The 21066-nt window shown below is 36.7% G+C and overlaps 1 protein-coding gene across 17 annotated transcripts in view; it reads right to left on the bottom strand.

The window, feature by feature from the left end:
- Positions 1 to 21066, bottom strand: part of PHF21A (PHD finger protein 21A) — a 182296-nt gene that overhangs the window by 128191 nt on the left and 33039 nt on the right. For 13 of the 17 annotated variants that reach the window (XM_087423069.1, XM_087423064.1, XM_087423054.1 and 10 more), the window contains 3 exons: positions 17036 to 17179; positions 12049 to 12081; positions 9785 to 9871 (listed from right to left, as the gene is read on the bottom strand). In XM_087423069.1, the coding sequence (XP_087279195.1) occupies positions 9785 to 9871; positions 12049 to 12081; positions 17036 to 17089 (174 nt within the window). In that variant the 5' untranslated portion in view covers positions 17090 to 17179. Of the gene's footprint in view, positions 1 to 9784; positions 9872 to 12048; positions 12082 to 17035; positions 17180 to 18687; positions 18730 to 21066 lie in introns of all 17 variants that reach the window. The other 4 variants (XM_087423068.1, XM_087423066.1, XM_087423067.1 and 1 more) reach the window with 2 other exon arrangements.

The following is a 21066-nucleotide window of genomic DNA, read 5'->3' as shown; positions in this document are numbered from 1 at the left end:
CTGTAAATGAACCTCCTGGGTCAAAGGGCAGAAGATGACCCTAGGTTTGCACTAAGCTATGAAGAAGGGAAAGAATATCCAGGTTGAAGAAACAATAGAGCATAACCATAACCAAGAAAATGTAAGTATATAACAAGTCTGGAGGACAAGACATGTACCAGTTCAGTGGAGAGGCGGGCATAGGTGAGAAAATGCGGGGTTTTCTGAGCCATGGTAAGGAGTTTGCACTTTTTTCCTAGAATATAAGGGAAGGGGAGCTACTGAAGGATCTTAAGCAGAAAAGCAACATACAAGCGTGGTATTTTAGATCACCCTGATAATAGCGGAAAGGCTGGATCATAAAAGATAGGGACTGGATGCAAGGCAATGCCACGGAAAGGGTATACGAGGGTCTGGGCAATATGGAGGAGCTTGAAGAAACAGGACTTTATAACTATGGATGAGAGATCGAGAGAGAGAAAGAAGTCCATGATGACCTCCAGGTTTCTGCTCAGCCACTGGATGAAGGGGGCATCATTAACCAAAAACAGAAAGAAAGAGTAGAATTGGGGGGGGGGTTGGGTTTAGGAGTGCTGTTTGGAGAATATGGAGCTTTCAGACATTCAGAAGGTAGAAGCTGAAAATGCTCATCTGTCTGGAGCCCAAGAGAGAGAGAAGAAAAAATAAAGATTTGGAGGTCAGCAGCATTCAGTAGTGGTTTAAGCTAGGATGTCACCCACAGGGGAAAAGAAAGCAAGATGGAAAGGAAGACAGCGACAAATCACCACAGAATATTCATTTTTAAAGGGTAGGCTGAGGAAGAATTGCCTGAGAAGGAAAGTGAGTAGGTGCATTCCAAGAGGTAAAAGTGGAACCAGGAAGGAACCAAGAAAGTTCTCTGAAGTAGAAAATGTTAAGAAGAAGATGGTCATTAATATGAAATGCTACAGTTAGTTCAAGGAAGATGAAGTCTGAAGAACTTCCTTTAGATTTGGCAATGACATTACTAGAAGTTTCAGTGAGCTCACTAGAGTAGAATGAAGATTGACACTGATGGCAGTTCTGATCAAGAACGAGAAGGTAAGGAAAAAGTAACATCAAATAGATACTAATCTTTTAAGAAGTTTAATAATGAAGGGACAAAGAGAGAGAGGGAAATGGCAGAAAGAAATTAAGAAACAAAGGAAGGAATTCTGTTGTTTGAAAGGATACAAGAGATGTAAGCATGTTTTATAAGGTCAGGAGAAGCAGCCTAAAAGAGGACCCAAAGAAGGTACAACAGAAAGAGGTAGTGACAGAGCAACGCTGCACAGGAGACTGTTTCTAATATATCAGGTTTCCAGATTGCTGGCCCCAGACTCGTCTACTAGTTTATTACTTCACTTCATAAAAGTTTTCCTTTTCTGAAACTAAGATAAAGCTGCTCTAAACTGGAATAGAGTTAACAATGTTATTGAACATTCCTAAAACATTCAAGTAGGAAACAATATTGAAAATATTTCTTCCCAAAAAAGAGGAACTGAACTATTTGAATGGGAATCTTCTTTTAATGGTAAAATGCCTTAGTATGGACAACCTTGGCCCCCTCTAAACTACTAGCTTCTTGACAGGATAATGAATTAATACATTCAAAAATACTTGCTACATTTCCACCATGATGGGCTTGAGGGGTACAAATACGAGTAAGACACATTCCCTGTCCTCGAGGAGCTTACAAATAATTACAATACAACACAATGAGTACGAATAAGAGAGGCAGGCACAAATACCATGGGTACACAGAAGAGGGGTGTCTAACACTGCCTGGCGAGTGGAAAGAAGTCAAGGAAAGCTTTCCAGAGGATCTTTGCTTGAAGTGGGTCTTCTAAGGGTAAGTAGGAATTTGCCAGGCAAAGAGGAAAGAATTCCAGCTGTAGAGAACAGCATGTGCAAAGGCACAGAGCCTTGAGAGAGCCCAGGAAATAAAGGTGACATCAGGGAACTTATGGGGCATGTATGGCAGGAAAGGATGCAAGACAGACAATCGAGAACGAGTTGCTAAAGGCATCAGTGCTAATGACCTTGAACATCTTGTAGGTGATGACCAGTTACAGAGAGGCAACACTGTAAGATTATCATCCTCTGCATCCTCCGTGGACCTAGTACCAAGCCTTTCACCATAGAAAACTCTCAATAAATGTATGTGGAATAAACAGACGAGCCATAATCTTAGAAAGGTAAAGAAATTTGAAAAAACACAGATTAAATTGGAAGGAATAGATTACTTAACAGCACAATTTACTGATCTAGTGGAAAGGTGGCTAAGGCCCTGTTAAGCATCTGTAGTGCACACTACCTACCAGCCAAATTAGATTAATGTTTTCCAAAGAGTCAAAGTAAAGAGTCCCTAAACACAGGGCTTGAAAAAAGTTCCACAAACTTGGGTTTTAACTAGATTTTCATTGCTTGAAGCAACTGCTCTTCGCTACATGAGAGATGAGCAAAGAAGAAGCAAAATACACTAGATTCCAGTAGCCCAATGTCAAGACACACAACACCTGATGACGAGAGTTAAGAATTTCAAACTGAATTTAAAAACTCATTCCATTTGCCAGCATCAAAAATAAATGATTAGGATGAACTGAGAAGATGATCATTCTAACCTACTAAGCAAGTAGACCGCTACATTTGGTACAAGTCACCAACTAACTTGATTTCCTCCACCATACTCAAATAAAACGTCCTACAATAATACGGCATGACATTATTAAAATGAGTTACTTCATCAAACTTCTCTATCTGAAAGAGATAATCAAATCTTCAACCAGTTAGGAGCAACTACCAGCAACAGAGACAACTGTACTCTGCTAACAAAGGTTACAGGAGATAATGCAGGACTGGGAACCACAGTCACATAACAGGCATACAACCTCTCAATCTTCAGAACCTTCAGGTTCTTGGCCAGTATTTCTGAGCCCTTCATTCATCTCGTTTTGGCTGAATATAAGACAACAGGATTTCACCAGGAGAAATTTGAAATATTACATTTCCTGTACTCGATGCAAGGGAGAAAGAATTGATGTTCTATGTACACAAGCAGCAGTAAACTCAACAAACAATTGAACCAATGGTTTCACATAAATATTGTACTGGAGGGCTGAACAAGACTAAATCCTAGGGAACTCCTAAGCTTTGGATAAAGATGAGGTCAAGTTACCATCATATTTCAAGGATCTTTAAGAAAATAACAATTCTAAATTCTGATGTGATGTGCCAATCACACTAGTTTGGTTGTGAATGAGAGAGGGTAACAATCTATGGTTACTGGTATCAGAGGCTGGAGATAGTCATCTATCAGGTTACCGATACTGGACTCAAGAACTATTTTACTTACTTGACTCCAAGGCAATGAAGCCTAAAGGCAATGTAATTATTGTGCCTAATGTCCTATTTTACAAAATATTTGATAGATAAAGGTCTACAAAGTAATTTAAGAATATAATTTATTAAATAAAACTCAATGAAGAGTACAGGGATCTGGATTCTAGTCTTGAATCTGATACCGATTAATTATACAATCATGGCTAAGTCACAAATAGTCCATGTCCCAGTTTATGTATTACAATGATGTACTCATGACTGAGTTAAACGTGAGTTATACAGCTCCTTAAAAAAGTAGTACTTTACCTGTAGGATGAAGGTGTTACAAGTGAGATGAAGTTAACCACCATGACTAAAGCCAACATTTTCCATTTAAATAGAACTTACCTCCAAAAATATTCAGTGCACTCAATAGATACATGTTCATTAACTCCTAAAAGGCATTATCCAAACATTCCATAAATAAGGAAACAGACATATTAAATTACTTAATAACTCAAAATCTATCAACAAGCCTGTTACAGAGTCAGGAATATAGTCATACTCCCAGTGTCCCCCCCACATTCAGTCCATTGTTCAAGTCACCTACTTAGCTTTTAAATTATGTTGTTCTATGCATCAGAAACATAATTAGTTACGGCAGGAACAGAAACTTCTCTCCCAAAGGCTTCAGAATCCATTTTACTAAAATATGTTCAAATCTAAAATGAGAATGTTTCCATAAATGGCAATTATTTATTAAACCCAGAAAAGTATTTCATCTTGTGTTAGGTTAAGCAATCTGTAAAGAACAGAGACTATAATTTTTAAACACAGAGTCAGAAAAGCAAACCAGTAGTAAAGACCAAAGACTGTGAAGGGGTCTATCTCTCTAAAAAGGAATAAGAAAAATAGGAGAAAGGGTGAAAGAAAAGCAAAACCTAAAACCAAAAGGTAATTCTATGGAATATTTGTACCGTGGACAAATGGCATGAAAAATATACCTTCAGATAAACATCAGATACATATTCATCCATCTTTCAAATTAACAAAGTGCCATTTTCCCTCACAGGGTATCTCCTGGGAAAAACTAGGTACTCTCATATATGCTGTTAATCTGACACAGCCTTTTCTGAAGGCTATTTGGAAATAATGGTAAAAGTTTTTATTTTTAATATAATAAAAGTCTTTTTATACCTTTTGAGCAGTGTGGTAGATGGATTATTGTTCTCAATTCTTTATATTTTCTCCGTTATAAAATTATACATCCACATCCTTCGTCATGTAATTTTGCAAGGCTTGGCCACATGATTTGTTTTCTGTTTTTTGTTTTTTTGTAAGGAAAACCAGCCCTGAGCTAACATCCAATGCCAATCCTCCTCTTTTTTGCTGAGGAAGACTGGCCCTGGGCTAACATCCGTGCCCATCTTCCTCTACTTTATATGGGACGTCGCCACAGCATGGCTTAACAAGCGGTGCGTCAGTGCGCGCCCGGGATCCGAACCGGTGGATCCCGGGCCGCCGCAGCGAAGCACGCGCACTTAACCGCTTACGCCACCGGGCTGGCCCCCACGTGATTTGTTTGACTAATGAGATGTTACAAGGCTTGATGCCAGCAGAAGCTTGAAATGTGTTTTGGTGGTTTGGCCTGCTTCTTGCATTCTAGTGATAAACCATGAAATGAGTATGCCCCGTAGCTGCTGCCCCTTCACACTAGGCCTTGGAATGAACACATTTAGAGTGGATCTAACACAACCTGCAGCCAGAGGCAGGGCCAGTGAACCCACAAACTGAAGGAGGTGTGCCTGGCCAAGCCCGGCCTAGAGCAGGAGAACCCCAGGTGATCTATAAACCCAGCGTGAAAATAAACACTTAGTGTTGTAAGCCACTCAATAAAACACTGGTTTGTTATGCAGAACTGTTATGGCAACAGCTGACCAATAGACCCAGTAATCTCACACCTAAGAATTTACCCTAAGGCAACCAGAGAGAAACAGATTCACAGACAAGGGTGTTTATCACAGGAATATTTATAATAGCAAAAAGCTGGAAACATCCTATCATCAAATAGAGGAATAGTTAAATTATAATCTAGCCAGATCACTAAATATTCAATGCTATTAAAAAGCATGTTTTTAAAGAACACTCAAAAATGTAAGATGTTCATAATGCTTTAAGTTTAAAACGCATGAAAAGCAAGATGCACTGTTTAAAAAAAAAGTATCTACAAGTAGAGAAAAAGATCAGGTGGATAAAATAACGCATTTAAGAAACACAAATGCTTTTCTGTGCTACATATTATTTTATGCTAAATATTATACTAAATACTATACTCAGAATAAAGAAGACACACATGTTCCCTGACTTCCTGAAACTAACAGTCCAGTGAGGAAGACAGATATTAAAAAAGTAATAATCACATATACGTAAATACAAATTGTGATAAACTATTGTGGCAGAAATTGATAATTATCCCCAGTATTTATTTCCCCTTTCTTACTCAGTGCCAGAGTCCTTGAATTTTATCTGCCCATGGCCACCTGGAATAAACTACACTTCCCAGCCTTCCTTGCTCCTAGTTGAGGCCACATGACTAAGTTCTGACCAATGGGATCTAACTGGAAGTGGTACATGCAACTTCCAGTAAACATCCTTAAAAATTACAGGCTTGCTCTTTGTTGCTTTCCCCCTTCTTACCAGATGGAGCAGCTATTTTGGACTATGATGTGGAAGCTTCATGCTGAGAATGGCAGAGCAAGAGAATAGGAGTCTAGGTTCCCTGACACTGTGGCACCACTATTACCAGCCCTGGTCCACCTAGAGAGCTTTTACACAAGAGAGAAATAAAATTCTACCATGTTTAGGACATTTGTATTTTGAGTTTTCAGTCATTCACAGCTGAACCTAATCCTAAATAGTATAGCTATGAAGGAAAAATGAAGGGTTCAATGAGAGATTATAATAGAAACAGCTGATTTTGACAGGAGGAAGGGGTGTCAGGGCTAGGTCCTCTGAGGAAGTAACATTTAAGCTGCTACCTGACACGTGGCCAGGAGGGCACCAGGTGAAGGGAGGTGGGGTGGCGAACTGTTCAAGACAGGGAGAAATCAAAGATGCAACTACTCTGGCTTAAGCCTGACTCACCACAGGGACAAGCAACAAACTTTGGGATGTTAAGACTGTTTCTACAATGAATTAAACCAAAGCAACTAAGTGTGTTGGTTCCAATATCAGAATCTCTATTCTGATAAGCAAAAGACCACACATGCATGTCAAAAATGAGGGGGGGAAGGGTGCAGAATGAGAATGAACCTTGTTAAAGAAATTAATAGTTGCTTCCACACTTCAGTATTACTAGTGTTCAGAAGAATTGGATTCTCAGATTAGAGTGGTTCATACACCATGAGGAGAGTATCATTAGATTTTTAAATGCTAACTATCCCTGGAACAAACAAGAGTTTGGTGTTAAAAATTTTTTTAATAATGTTTCTTGTCTATCTCTGATTATAAAAAGGAAACATACTTATTGTGGAGAATTTAGCAAATAAATATAAGAGAATAAAAAATAATAAACTACCTGTAAATTCATCACCTTCCAACAATATTTTCTACTGACGTGGTTTTTATATACATTTACATGCCTACATACATATATACATACAACACACAAAAATGGGATGTAATGCAAACGAAGCTGCATGTGCTTTTTCACTTATTTCATCATGACCACATTCCTATTTCATTAAAATATTTTTGAAACCATGATTTTTAATGTCTACATAACATATAATTTATTTAGCCAATCAAGTCTGAGGATTTCCTGAGTTAAAACTGTCAACCACAAATTAAAGCCAAGTAGGTCAAGAAGCTGACTTCAAAATCTGCCACGGAGAATTTCTATTCAGAAATATCAAGTTACAGTTGAAAGCACTGGAACCTTCTAACCAAGAATTCAATGAAATTCACTGAGTTTTAGCCATGAAGGATGCTGACTAAAGACCATGTTTTCCCAAATAGAGGACATCATTTCATAATTAGTCTCGAGGAAGCAACTGAATAAATATCAAAGATTGAGGTAGCAATAACAAATAAGAACTAATAAGTGCCTACTGTAAGAATTAATGACTATCTGCAATGTTTTTTTTTAATAAAGCAAAATAAGAGAATGTATGCACCTATTACTTGTATAATTCAGTTTTCAAGTGGATACAGAAAAAACAATTATAGAAAAACGCATCTAGAAAAAGAATGGAAACAAATAATGACCAAGGGTTAATAACTGTTCATTCTGGAATATGACATTCTTTGAACTTTTCTGTATTTAAAATTTTCCTCACAACCAAGAAAATTAATGTTAAATTAAAATATTAGTCATGTGAGTAAGGTAATTCAGATTTTAGTTACTGAAGTAGAAGAAAAATCAGTAAGTTTTGCCAGAGGCTAAGTGGATCTTTTGAGAAGGAAAAACAAAAAGCTGGGCATTCAGCATTAGGAGTTTGTTCTAAAATAAAACTATTTTAAACTAAATATCAATGTTTCATGTTGGAAACTAGTCTGAGGAAGGACCAGCTTTTGAACTTTACAGATGTGCTTCCTTCAAGTACTATCCTATCTAAAAATGATAAATTTTCTGTTCTATCAAAAAGGTCATTTTAACAGTTAGGCAAATATTTTTTAAATTGCAAGATTGCCTTTCAGTTTCTGACTCTAGTTCTCTTTACTTTGCATACCTCAGGTTTTCCTGATGCTAGACCCATTTTTTAACATTCTAGTTTCTAAAATCCAAACTTAGTTCAGATGACACAGTTTACCACTTGAAATGTCTTACTGAACACAAATGATTGCAATGTTCTTATTAAGTGAGGTCCCTAGCGGAAAAAAAATTAAAGAATAAAAAGTTACAGAAATAAACCAAATCTTTACATGATTCTCACAAAAATTTCAAATAAACAATTTTTTTTTAATTGCCCCATTTTCCCCATGTGTAGCCTTAGCTTGTCTTAACTTTGTGACAGCATCCCCCACCCCCCACTCCACTAATCAGTTTTCACCTTCTTTCCCTGCTGGAACACGTGAATTTTTCAGCAAAAGTGACTCATTCATTGGCATCTTGTCAAACTAACCCTGAAACTATAAGGAGGCTCATCGCTAAAAGAATTCTAAAGCTAGAACACTTTCACTAACACACAGCATTTTGACTTTAGAGAACTGAACCACTTCTGGAGCCAAATACATACTAACAAACTCGGTTTATATTTTTCCTTACAAATTAGTCTTCACCATGCCACCTCCTCCCAATTTTAGTTTGGCAATTCCCTGATCTAAAATACCTCCTGTCTCTGGAGAAGACAAGATGGGGGAACAAAGAAGCATAAGAACAGGAGGAGGGGGAGCAGTTGTTCACTCAGCTTGGAAAAAGATTCTATTCTGAAACATTAACGACTCCTATCTGTTCCACATAGTTCTCAAAATTTATTTCTCCCCTCAGTTAAATGAAAACACAACACAAACACAATCAGAACTCACCAGGAATAAATTACTCTCATTGCTATTATTTCGCTAAATAAAAGTTTAAAAAACAACATAAAAATCAATTATTGAGAACCATTTAGTCAAAAATCTTCAATGAGACGTCACTAGCACAAACTATCAACTGCAAATCACCTTATCCTTTTGGTTCACACATTTACCTACTCCAAGACAGAAAACGGCTTCTGTTAACCAGAGGGCGAGTGGTGGGGAAGGAACGAGAAAACAAACGCTTTGTCAGATTACCATAGATATTTATTTATAACTCTTATCAATTGTCACACTCCACCTGGTGGCAGGAGCTGCCTGAACTGGTGAAGTGGAGGTGATTATTATGCAGGTAACTCCAAAGAATACCGTCCAGATGTCCTTGGGAAAAAAGCAAGATGCTCTTCTCTTGCCCTATATAGAATAAAGCTCACAAGTTTCCACCGAAGTTTTTTCACAGAATAGTAGGTCAATATCTAATAAAGATTAACATAAAGGTATGACAATCATCAGAATGGGAGACCTACATTTAGAGCAATCTATTTACAACCGTGCTCGCCACAGTAAGGTAAATGTCATCTCAAGCCTTTAAACCAGGGCACAAGGCACATCTAGCAGCTACAAGATCCTCTAGCACAGACTCCCACTATCTTCCCTTACCCCTTGCCCCTATCGGTGAACTAGAGAGTATAATTAACACAGTTAACAGCAGCCTGCCACAGTGCTTCTAGATATTAGTCAGTAACATATACCCATGGGATACTCTAGAGACTAATTTCAACCAAAAATAAAAATAGATAAACAGAGCTCAAACAAATTTAAAACTGAGTCTGGCTGCCCACACTTATTTTCACACATGAGGAAAAATAGCAGTTCTCCTAGAAGCCTCCAGCAGACATATCTTTAGAACACAAGGTTAAAAATATGGCCCCCCTCCTTTTTCCCCTACCTGTTTCTCACTCAATGCTGTGATTTTGGCTTGGAGTTCATGAAGCTGTTTCTTTAAATCAGCATTCTGATTGGAAAGAAAAAATATCTGTGAGAAAGATATTTCATTTGTTAACAGAATAGTAGCAAGAAGACTTTTATGCATATTGTTTTACAAATGATGAAGAACCTTAAGCACTTAGCCAATCAAACTCGTCATGCATTAAGCTGTAGTCATATCATCACCCCCTAACGCACACATCCTAAATGTAGGCTCCTAACACTAGAGCACGGGCAGCTCTTTGCAACTGTAAATTACAAGCAGTTTTATAGTTTAGCATCTTGCATGGTAATAGTACTCTTTTCTACTAAAACATTATTATTCTTTATAGAAACTATTAGTTGACAGAAAACCTAAAGCTCCACTAATCAGACAAAAGCAGAAAAATGGAAGTTATAAGTATGCACACATTGCACACTTAACGGCATTATCACTAAGATAAGAAGTTTTTCTCTACTTGCCTCTCCCTTACTTCGGAGAGCACATTTGTGATTTTAGCCTACACTTGAAAAGCTGTCAGTGCTACAACTGCCTTAACACTACATCACTCGAACTAACACACTGACGACCAGGGCATCTTCTCAGTTCTAAAATGCGAGGAATCAAAAAAGAATACTATTTTAGATGAGATACACTGAGCATGCTTGCCTTTTACTCAAGTGGGAAAAAAATCCAAAATTAAAGTTTCCAAATGCTTAATGTAGTAGGGCGGCCTACTAGCAGACTGAACACCACCCCAATGAGAGACCACTTTTTCTTCATCATTTCACATGCAATTCTTTCACCTCACCCTGTCTGGTCTTCTGCCAGGGTTGGGCACACATCTTCCCCCTCACGTTTAATTCGTATGGTCTTTTTTATAAGAGTATTTGATATAAGGCCTCTCTAATGAGATCACCCAAGAGATTGGCCAACAACTTAGTGCCCCCAGATTCTTCAAGTTGAGACTGATCTGGTACATGACCACCAGCTATATCTGAAACGCTGAAGTTTTCTAAAAATATGTCAGTTGCTGATAATGTAGGTTACCATATTAAATACAAAAGAACCTATTTAATCTAAGGTCTACTGCCTCTTGGTTCCTTAAATCTAATTTAAATTATAATATATTAAAAAAATAAATAAAAATAAATGAATAAATAAAAATGGAGAAGCTCAAAGAAGTTGGACTGTCAAACAAGAGTTAAGTGTGGGCAATCAATGCCAGCTCTCAGAATCAATGGATTGTGTTAAAACACAATAGTTAGGCCAGTGGGTGCTCAACTTGTAGAAATGAATACTATTTCTCACTTCCAAAAATCAACCTGCCTCAGTACCATTCTTCAATCCAAGAACTTATTTTACTTAACTTTACAATAAGGCATGTATGCTATGTTTAACAAGCTAAAAAAATATACATACATATCTATATATCTATATATCTATCTGAGTATCCATCAATGGGTCTAGATGTTCTGTGAACGGATTACGAGTAAACAAATGCAAGGGAGAAATCCTGAAAGAGTCTGATAAATACTCTCCACACTTATGACCCACTGCCTAACGACTACAAGAGACACTGCCTGAACAGTAAATATAATCACCTACGACAAGGTAACTTTCTAGGAAGACTTCTCTTCCGGGATAGAGAATAAAATACCTCAGTCAAAAATTCCTATGAAAATGTCAAGAAAAGGTAACATTTGCTGGATTATCATATAAGGTACTTTTAAACCCTCTTTAAATGCTCTTTCCAAAATAAAATTTTTAAAAAGGTTTCTAAAATATTATTCTAGAATTCTTACCCTGAACATAGTGGGATTAAGTATTTAAATGTTCTATACTATATCTGTACCATAAACTATGAGAAAATAAGAATGGCTCTGGGCCACAGACAATAATTTTGAGTCTACAGAAAGTCTTACAACTCTGGTTTTGAATAAGTGGGCTTATGGAAGTGAAATTTAAGCTATATGAAGAGTATTAACTCTCAATTTTTTCCCAAAAGACTTAAAGCAATTAACATAAAAGCAAAATAATAGTAACAAAGATGAAATGATAGCTATGAATGACTGGATTTTTTTCTAAACCCTTAAAACATGAAGACCAATATGCTAAAAATAATTGCTGTCAGAGATGAGATAGTTTTTAAAATTTAAGCGTTGATTTATATTTTAGTATTTTATGGTCACTTTATCTTAAATTATTTTAATTAAAAAATTAAATGAATAAAAGTAGTATTTTACCTGTGGGTCCTGCTTCATTTGAGCAACCAGTTTCTGGTAATAAAGAGAGAAAAAGAGCCATCAGTCTTACATATAACTCACTACAGCTAATCAGGTTTGACCCCCCAAATCTAGAGTTTTAAGGCCACACAAAAACATGAGCAACACCACAATCAGAATAGACCAATAGCTTCTGTGATCCATATAAAAGGTTATGAGACACTCCTCTCTACATAAAAAAAATAAATAAATCAAGCTACCACTTTATATTTGAAATGAAAAGCTCCTGCTTTTTAAAAAATCTGGAGACAGGATGGGGGAGGGGAACTTCTAAAAAGCAATTTAAACAAGCTGGATGCTCTAAAAGCCAAACATCCCTTTAAAATGTTGTCGCTGTCTAGAGTCCCAAACAAGGCCGGGAAAGAAGCTGCTCCCATACAAAACAGTCCTGTGTGTATACAGCCAAGCAGAGATTTGGCAAGTCTGTTGGTTTGGTTCTCACCACAGAAGGAGCCTAGTGTCAGATGGGACTTTGCCACTGTCTCCTCCGTGGGGGAGGGGAGCACTCAGCAGAGCAGTGATGTTCAGTGTGAGAGAGTAAGGAAGTGGGAGAACAATAACGCAAAACTCTACCTACCTGAGTCCCTCTGGAAGGAGAGTGCTACCAGAATACTGAATGAGCAAGACCTTCACCAGAGAAAACAGAAGTCCAAACAAATGAAAAATAAAGAAAAACAGATGCCGTTTGACCTAACCCAGCTTCTAAAAGCACCACTGCCCAAAGGTAACAACAACCAGGGACAGAGGATTTGAAGCATAAAGGAATATCAGAAGGCTGATTCCTAAAAGTGTCTGGGAGTAAGCTGTTCCCCAATAAGCTGTTCTCATATAATTGAAAAACCTGTCCCTCTCTTTGGATGACAAGGAACTTTTAAATTTTTTAGTCATAGAAGAAAGTCTTGTCAAAGCATATACTTATAGGCATTCTTAAATAGAAAAAAAATCAGCTTTCATTGATACTTAGAGGCATGATTACATCAATTAATATACTATTCTACAAACAATACAATAAGGTCCTTACAGAAAAGGCCCCAAATCGCTTTGTTTTAAAGAGTTCTTGTGTCTGCATTTTAGTTTTTCAGTCTACTCCTTAAGGCCAAGCAGTCAGCTAGCAAATCTTGCTGCTATGATTACCCCTCCAACAGCCCCTGAACCCCAACTCAAATTTGCCGCTTCTGATCTGCTGTATGATACGCTCAGTGAACTAACTCTAAGACGAGTGAATAGGCTGTAATAACCTAAGAAAGCCCCCTTGAGTAAAATGTAGAATCTTTGGTGAGTGAGTTCCGACATTTATTCTAGTTGGTCAAAAGCCTTCCTTCAAGTGCTAGGATACATTCTGGATAGCCAAAGTTGTCAACCACGTGACCTCCAAACACACAAGGTAGATATTATTACACTCTACTTCATATGTGACAGAATAACTCTTCTATACCCTAGTCTTATCTACAAAGTAGTAATAACACACATTCCAGGAGCTCAATGAAATTTAAACACAAAGTTTTATACATATACATTTTTACTAACGCAGCCTAAAGGCCAGCCACATTCTTCAATGAAAATAGCCCTTGGTTTTCCTTTTGCTTTGGTTAGCAGAGAGTTGGCTACTACACTAAAGCTGCCTTTTTAAAGCTGAAAAAGGTTTTCTTCCATGACACTGGAATTTAAAAACTGACTGATAACCACACTAAGTCTCCACCCCTGGAGGAAATAAACCAATTGTTCTACCCATAAGCAGTCAAGATGCATTTTAGACAATCAGAGGCAGGACAGGACAAGCTAGGCAAATTAACTAGACCATCCAAATCACTAGGGACTTTAAGCTGACGTTGCGTTATCAAAGTTAAGTTACCTTCTATTGCAAGAACGCAGCAATTTTTCATGAAGCTAAACCTCACGCCAAGGGCTGGCAAACTGTAGCCCACAGGCAAATCTGGCCTACTATCTGTTTTTGTAAATAAAGGTTTATCAGGACTCAGTCACACTCATTCATTTATATATTGCCTATGGTCACCTTGTATAGCAGCAGAGCAGAACAGTTGTGACACAGACCACAAAGTAATCCACGAAGTATAAAATATTTTACTATCTGGCCCTTTACAGAAAAAGTTTTCTAACTTCTGCTTTATACTATTCTCCGTTCCATGTAGAGTAAATACTCTGCAAGTTTAAATATGGCTTCCATCAAATCCGCATAAGAATAATCAAAAAGGCAATTTCTCAAAAAAAGGTGAGATGCTCATCACACTATTTAAACATTCATTCAACATCAACCATATGTATGTCGCTACTTTCTTAACCATCTCCCTGTCCATAAAGAACAAAAATATACTTCCACTATAGCAATACCAGGTAGTTCATAACACACTTTCTATTCAGTAAGCTCAATTTCAGCCCTAATTTCATTCCCTAACTGGAAATGCATGAAGGGGTGGCTTTTGCCCCAGTACTCAGTCAAATGTATGACCTGGCTTTGGCCTCAGCCTCGTAGCCAGTGCCTACTTTGATGTCATTTCTGGCATCCCCAAACTTGTCAGGATCAGTGATTATTTTTAGGTTACCACATATTCAATCAGAAGAACAACATCAGATTTACAAATAGGCATGTCACTTGGATTTACTGTTGTTAATACTTATTTTCTTTTTCAAAAATAGGAAAGTATTCTAAATATAACTAGAGTGAAAATCTTATATACTTTATTTGTTAAAATACTATCAATCAACATATAAATAAATGTTTATTATTGCACAAACAAAATGTTGTATAATAATTAAGGATGAATATAAAAGCTATTAATTTTATGCTAAAAAACAAATAGTTAAATATATAGGGAAACAGTTAATGTTAATATTAAGAGAGTGTTTGGGATAACTTGAAGAAGAATATTATATCCCTTTTGAGGCAACAAATGTAATTTTAAAATTTAAATTAGATTTTAAAACAGAATAAACATTAATTTTTTTCATAATTACAATTTTCATAAAATTGGTATGCTTGAACTAAAAATGCAAAACAAAATAATATTTAAGAACTCTAATTTTTAGTAATTTAGTTCAATTTAGGTCATGAGTCTTTCAAGAAAGTCTTATTTGGGACTTGTTCATATCTTGTTAGGATGAACTAAAAGCAGAATGCTAACTTCGGGGCCGGCCCCGTGGCTTAGTGGTTAAGTGAGCGCGCTCCACTGCTGGCGACCCGGGTTCGGATCCCGGGCTCGCAGCGACGCGCTGCTTCTCCGGCCATGCTGAGGCCGCGTCCCACACACAGCAACTAGAAGGATGTGCAGCTATGACATACAACTATCTACTGGGGCTTTGGGGGGAAAAATAAATAAATAAAATCTTTAAAAAAAAAAAAAGAATGCTAACTTCGCCATCTCAAAATTTCTTGAGAGGAGGAATAGCTCCCAAAATCACATACAATTTCATTAAATTATCCTTGGTCCATGCAAATTTCAGATTGATTATGGTTGTCCAGAAATTTGTTCTATGATTATGTCAGCTTTGAACAAATTGTGAATTTAACTGTCGTCATTTGCCATTCAGCCAAATTGGGTATTTAACACACCTCTCTGTTAAAATACTTTCGTCCTAGAAGACGACAAGCTTGTTTTTGTAAACAGATTTTTATTCTCCTCAATTAGTACCAGAAGCAAGGACAAATAAAATAAAATGTGCATAACTTATTATATACTAAATTTCTTAAAGTTACCATAAAAACAAAACACACTTCACATAGAGAAGCCCGCCTGTACACAGCCAACTATAAGACTACCACTGAGCAAGAGTTTAACAAGATCCACAGCAACAGCAGGGATTTCTGAACATACAGACTCGATGTAAAAAGTGTATGCATGAGTATGTATGTCCGCATGTGTGAATATATATACACCTTCATATATATATATATATATATGCCTTTGAAGATTTCCTATAAGTTCTCATGCACCCTAATTCTAAGCAACCTGCAAATTTAGTAGTTGTCAAAAGCCCAGGGTGTTCTTCCAACAACTTCAGAAATCAACCTTACCTTAGACTATTCAGATAAAACAAGGCAAACCATACCTAAGAACAAACACCTTTAGAAAATAGTTCCCTTCTCCTCTCTACTCCCACACCCCAAACATTTGTAAGTAATCATATCATCATCACTGATCACTTCTGATTTCCAAGGATTATATACGCGTACGTGTGTGTGTGTGTGTGTGTGTGTCTTGAACCTAGGACCAAATCCAGCTAATGTCTAGAAAAGAGATATAAAACAGTGATATTCTGTTTACACAATAATGTTCATGATTTAGTTATTTAAGGATAGCTTTTTGTCTTGGTTATAGTTATAGTAAATAAAATATATTATAAATATTTAATATATTTTATTAATATAATTATATAAATATAATCATTAATATTTTTATTTATATATTTTTTAAGTTTGTTGAGCCTAGGTACCTGAGGTGAAGTGTAAGAATTGTGAAATTTGGAACGCAAACATCTGTGAAGACAATCACATTTTCTCTACTAAAGATTGGAATCAAGGTCAAAATCAAAAGCTGAGTTATGAGTAAAAACTTCATTATACGTGGTAGTCCAGTTAAACATGCCTCATTATTCAAAATACGCAAGTTAAATCATATGAGCAGAGTCCATGGACTCTGTTTGGACCAAAAAACAGAAAAAAAGAGAATTTTTTTTTTTTTTTAACACTTTTAGTATATGAAAAAAATATTTTCAGTTCTTTTCTCTGGAAAGGAAGTCAGGAATATTTTATTAACATTCTTAAAAGTATTATCAATGAGTTTGTTTAGTAGCGATAAAAGGCAAATGACATGACTCTTGAACAACTGTCTGAAAGACAATTAAAAACTGTACTAAAAACCAGAGATGGGCCTGTTTACTCATCTTAGCGATTACTTAATATGACGTGGGAGAAGCCAACAATGCAACATACCTGGTGAACCTGAATTTCCACTTTAAGAGCCTCCTGTAGAGTCTGCAACTCCATCCTCTACCTTCTCCACTTTCTTTTATGTCTGTTAATTCTATAGTTTCTTCAGCCTCCGTTTACAATAACAAATGCCTCTTCTCACTGAAGCTGTAAAGATCATAAAATGTTCTGGATCATTATGTTGGACATAAAGGAAATATTCATGTTAAGTAAAATAATCTTAGTTGAAAAACATTTGATTCTATAACACAGTGCAAGAAATTTCCCAAACCGATTTCTTTCCAAAATGAATAGTTTTGTATCGAATTGGTACCAAAACTTTCTGGGTTTTATTCTTTGAGCACTCCTCTACCGAACACTTCAAATACGTAAGAATAAAAAAAAATGTGTTTAATCGGGTCGTGAAAACATTGAAGAACCTACTATATACTCAGCACCACGCTACATTCTTCGTTCTGAGGATACAGAGCTGAACAAGACCACTTCTGCCCTAGATGAGGAGGAGACATCCAGGACACACTGTCCTCAGAAAGAGACACATAACAACAGGGTCATACATTTTTAAACATCACACAGAGTGAAATGGAGAGTTCAAGGTCTCTCAGAGGTTAAAGAAGTCCAGAGTATTTTCATTTGGATAAACTTTCACTGTATTTAAAAAATAAAGAAGCTCAAAACAGGGGAACATTCTGGTGTAATTTAAAGTTTACATTTAACAAATTAATACTTAATACAAACATAATGCAATGTAACTGTGCTTTCCATGAAATTACAATAGGGATATTAATAAATAAATCTATCGTGCACAACAGATGAGGTGGTCTAGCAATGGAACAGATGTTTCCAGCTTTACAATGAACACTATCTTCTTTCTAAGCCTGCCAGGGCATCTCCTTGGCTGTGTCCATAACTGCAGAGAGATAATGTCAAAAAGTCTAGATTTGTGAATGTGGGCCTTCCTGTTCTGCTCTGCTCATCACTACTGCAATTTAAATTAACTCAATGGCTAATTTCTCTTTTAATTTTTCTTCTCTTTTTCTTGAATGTGGCCTTAGACATGATTTTAGGTACTCTCCCAAAGCAAAAGTTTGCTTTTGTCTAATAAATTTCAACTTCACTTCTTTCTCTCTTCTTCTTTGTACCTATAAAACCTGTCGTTAGAGCAGCTCTTCAGTACTCTTACAAACTGAGGAAGGAACACTCAGGAAGCCAGAAGAACCACTGTTTCTTAAACCAATTCAATGAGATTCATAATCTTCACATTTCCCCCAAATTATTTATCTATGGAGTAAGTCCATATTCAACCTAAGTTTTTTTAAAACTTTTTTAAAACCTGATTTAACAGAATTATAACGGAATCATTAACTACAGAATGTATTCCTGTGAATATTAGCTTTCATTTTATTTGCTTAATCTCGCTAGGCTTAAAACATCACTGGCAATCTCTCCCCGAGGCCTTACATACTATGTTATGTAATATTAAATACGCTAACCTAAAAAACAATTAATTTCAAAAGTGTAAAATTCCTTCAAACTTATTTGTAGAGGTTAGGAAAGAATTATTCTACGATGATATTGTCAACCAAAAAATTTCATAAAGGGAGTATGTTTAGGGGGGATAATTTGGATAAAGAGACATATTTTGATGAACAAACCTGGGTTTTTCGGCTACTTATTATCTTAGAACATCTCTGGAACTATAATAAATAAATAAATATCAGAATCATTAAGTTACTGACAGACCAAGGTTTTTGTTGTCATGTAAGTTTATTCTACGTACAAAAGAAAATATTAAAACTACACAGTCACTTTAATTTTAAATACTAAAAGAATATCCGTACTCAAATTGTTGACTTATGTACTAGAGTTCTTCCTGAAAACATTACTTGAATTAGTTTTAATTTTCGCAAGGTTCTATCAGAAAATGTGTCCAAAAACAACTCCTTATAATTTCTGTCAAATTAAGACTCACCTTGAAGTTAAAGGGGTATTTTCAATAACAGAAAGGCCATATTTTATTTTACTGGTAGTAACATATAACATCATAGCGCAACTCAAATCATATAAACTCTGGAAACAAACAGCAGGTTAAAAACATGGGAGGGCCAGCCCCACAGCTTAGCGGTTAAGTGCCCACGCTCCGCTACTGGCAGCCCAGGTTCGGATCCTGGGCGCACAACGATGCTTGTCCGGCCATGCTGAGGCGGCGTCCCACATACAGCAACTACAAGGATGTGCAACTATGACATACAACTATCTACTGGGGCTTTGGGGAGAAAAAGTGAAAAAAAAAAAAAGAGGAGGATTGGCATAGATGTTAGCTCAGGGCTGATCTTCCTCACACACACACACAAAAAAAAACACATGGAGAACTTACGTGGAATATAAACTAACAGACGGACAAAGAGAACACTTTGGTGGTTACCAGGGGGAAGGGAGCTGGGGGCTGGGCACAAGGGGTGAATGGGTGCATTTATGTGGTGACTGACAAATAATAATGTACAACTAGGGGGCTGGCCTGGTGGCACAGCGGTTAAGTGCACACACTCCGCTTTGGCAGCCCGAGGATTCGCAGGTTCGGATCCCAGGTGCACGCCAACACACCGCTTGTCAAGCCATGCTGTGGTGGTGTCCCATATAAAGTGGAGGAAGATGGGCATGGATGTTAGCCCAGGGCCAGTCTTCCTTGGCAAAAAGAGGAGGATTGGCAGATGTTAGCTCAGGGCTGATCTTCCTCAGGGAAGAAAAAAAAAAATGTACAACTGGAATCTCACAATGTTATAAACTATTATGACACCAATAAAAAAAAATGGAGAACTTACAATACACAACAAAGGGTTAAGATAATTTATACAGTTAGAGTGCTCACAAATTAATTTTATCTATGAAAAGGCAATTCACAGAAAAAGAAATAATGACCAACAAACATGAAAAACATCCATCTTCAATAGAGTCACAGAAATGTAAATTTTAAGAAGATAAGTTTTGTCTATCAAACTGACAAAGATTTGTAAAAATAAGAGTACTCTGAGCTATCTAGAGTTCGGGTCAGGCAACGCTTTCATAATTTGCTATTGGTTATTTCTGGGTGGTAGCACTAAAGGTTATTTACTTTCTTCTTTTCAGAGTATCAATGTTTTCAAAATTTTCCATAGAAAATATGCACTTTTTTAAACAACAAAAATTAACTGAGGATTGCTAGATAAAGCATCAGAAAATTTTATACGGAGGAAACAAAATGTTCAAGAAAAGCAAAAGAAAAGCAGAGTTTAACCCGGAGGCTCTAAGTGTCGGAGAGCCCCTCACAGGGTAAGAAGCCTGCAACTCAAGCTAACGAGGAGCCGACAGCTTCAACTTCCTTCATCAGACTGCTGTCTGCTTATTAGAGACACACAAAGGAATGCAATTTTATTTGGCAAGGACTACAAATGTCAATTACTCATTTTATTTCAAAATAAAACTGAAGGGTTAAAAAAGGTAGTGACTTGTTACAGAAAAACTTATGAAAGACTAGAAGATTCATCTGATATCCTCCTCCTTCAAAAAGGCCTCTTTCTGAACAGCAATTTTAAGGGTGGTCTCTGCCTAAAGGAATGACTTACATACATATATTTATAGCTTACAAAAACAAAGCAAGCACATGTTGAATTCTTTTAAAAAATATTTTGGGGGCTTAAGACAACTCATGCAGCTGTCACGTGAAGACTGTTTGGGGGCAGTTTATAGCATCATAAAGAAGGTATTATTTGTTATATTTGTAAAAAGATAATTTACCATATTTTGACCAATTCTAAGTTACAAATAACACATCGGTTGCTACAAGGTAAATATAAACAGATTCACAAAACAGTAACAGACACACTTTATTGAGGTACAATACCCTTCACCACCCAACAGCTCTAAATACTACCATCAGAGAGGGCAATCACCTAGCACAAAATACCAACATTTGTTATCTTCAAAACTGTACGTGTCAAACCACCGGGACACCTAAGGCCTCTCACCTTTAAATTAAAAAAACAAACCCCAAAACA

The sequence above is a fragment of the Ceratotherium simum genome, chromosome 34, assembly GCF_057802395.1.
Source record: "Ceratotherium simum simum isolate JZ-2026a chromosome 34, ASM5780239v1, whole genome shotgun sequence".
In the NCBI taxonomy this organism is placed as follows: Eukaryota; Metazoa; Chordata; class Mammalia; order Perissodactyla; family Rhinocerotidae; genus Ceratotherium; species Ceratotherium simum.
The sequence above is the reverse complement of the archived record's forward strand: the minus strand, read 5'-3'. Positions and strand labels throughout refer to the sequence as shown.